Source organism: Manacus vitellinus, unplaced genomic scaffold (genome assembly GCF_001715985.3).
Source record: "Manacus vitellinus isolate BGI_N305 unplaced genomic scaffold, ASM171598v3 scaffold_118_pilon, whole genome shotgun sequence".
Taxonomy (NCBI): domain Eukaryota; kingdom Metazoa; phylum Chordata; class Aves; order Passeriformes; family Pipridae; genus Manacus; species Manacus vitellinus.
Window position 1 is genome coordinate 9,345 of NW_021938885.1, and position 1,113 is coordinate 10,457.

General features: G+C 68.9%; 2 protein-coding genes across 2 annotated transcripts in view; both read left to right on the plus strand.

The window, feature by feature from the left end:
• SERPING1 (serpin family G member 1) overlaps nucleotides 1-348 on the plus strand; it is a 5,376-nt gene extending 5,028 nt beyond the window's left edge. Inside the window, exon 3 of the mRNA XM_029965718.1 lies at nucleotides 236-348. Within this exon, the coding sequence (XP_029821578.1) occupies nucleotides 236-348 (113 nt within the window). The remainder of the gene's footprint in view (nucleotides 1-235) is intronic.
• Nucleotides 349-356: 8 nt separating this feature from the next.
• Nucleotides 357-1,113, plus strand: part of CLP1 (cleavage and polyadenylation factor I subunit 1) — a 3,640-nt gene continuing 2,883 nt past the window's right edge. Inside the window, exon 1 of the mRNA XM_029965719.1 lies at nucleotides 357-1,011. Within this exon, the coding sequence (XP_029821579.1) occupies nucleotides 406-1,011 (606 nt within the window). The 5' untranslated portion in view covers nucleotides 357-405. The remainder of the gene's footprint in view (nucleotides 1,012-1,113) is intronic.

The window sequence follows — 1,113 nt, forward strand, 5'->3', positions numbered from 1 at the left end:
CCCCCCCCCGCTCGGTCGCCCCCTGGGGGCACGAAAATGAGATGTAAATCAGGCGAGATGAAGGGGGGGCGGGACTGCGAGTAAATCCCATGCAAACGACATGCGAACGATCCCGGGAGCCAACCCGAGGGATCGGGGGAGGTGCGGGGACACAGGGACTGCAATGAGATGCAAATGAGAGGGCGGAATGCAGACAGGCACACGTATACGCGTACGAAACGCAAACGATATGCAGATGAGATGCAAACGAACCACGGCTCCCCCGCCCACGTGACCCGAGCGCCTCACGTGATTAGGGAGCGCCACGTGACGCGGGCGCCTCGCGCTCCCGCTGTCGCGTCGCTCTGACGCCACTTCCGGCGCGACGGCGGCGGGCGCCGGTACCGGGAGCCCCGGGGCGGTGTCATGGCGGACGACGGCGGCGAGGAGAAGAAGCAGGTGGCCAAGTTCGAGCTGGAGCGGGAGACGGAGCTGCGCTTCGAGGTGGAGGCGGCGCAGACGGTGCAGCTGGAGCTGCTGACCGGAATGGCCGAGGTGTTCGGCACCGAGCTCACCCGCAACAAGAAATTCACGTTCGACGCGGGCGCCAAGGTGGCCGTGTTCACGTGGCACGGCTGCACCGTGCAGCTCAGCGGCCGCACCGAGGTGGCCTACGTGTCGCGGGACACGCCGATGCTGCTGTACCTGAACACGCACACGGCGCTGGAGCAGATGCGGCGCCAGGCCGAGCGCGACGACGAGCGCGGCCCCCGCGTGATGGTGGTGGGACCCACCGACGTGGGCAAGACCACCGTGTGCCGCCTGCTGCTCAACTACGCCGTGCGCCTGGGCCGGCGGCCCACGTTCGTGGAGCTGGACGTGGGGCAGGGCTCGGTGTCCATCCCCGGCACCATGGGCGCGCTGTACATCGAGCGCCCCGCCGACGTGGAGGAGGGCTTCTCCCTCCAGGCCCCCCTCGTCTACCACTTCGGCTCCACCACGCCCGGCACCAACATCAAACTCTACAACAAGGTGAGCGCCGGAGGAGATCCTCCCCCCCGCCGGGGGCTGTGGGAGCGATCCCTGTGCCCCGGGATGCGGGGAGGGCGGCGGGGGGACGGGCGTGGAGGAGCC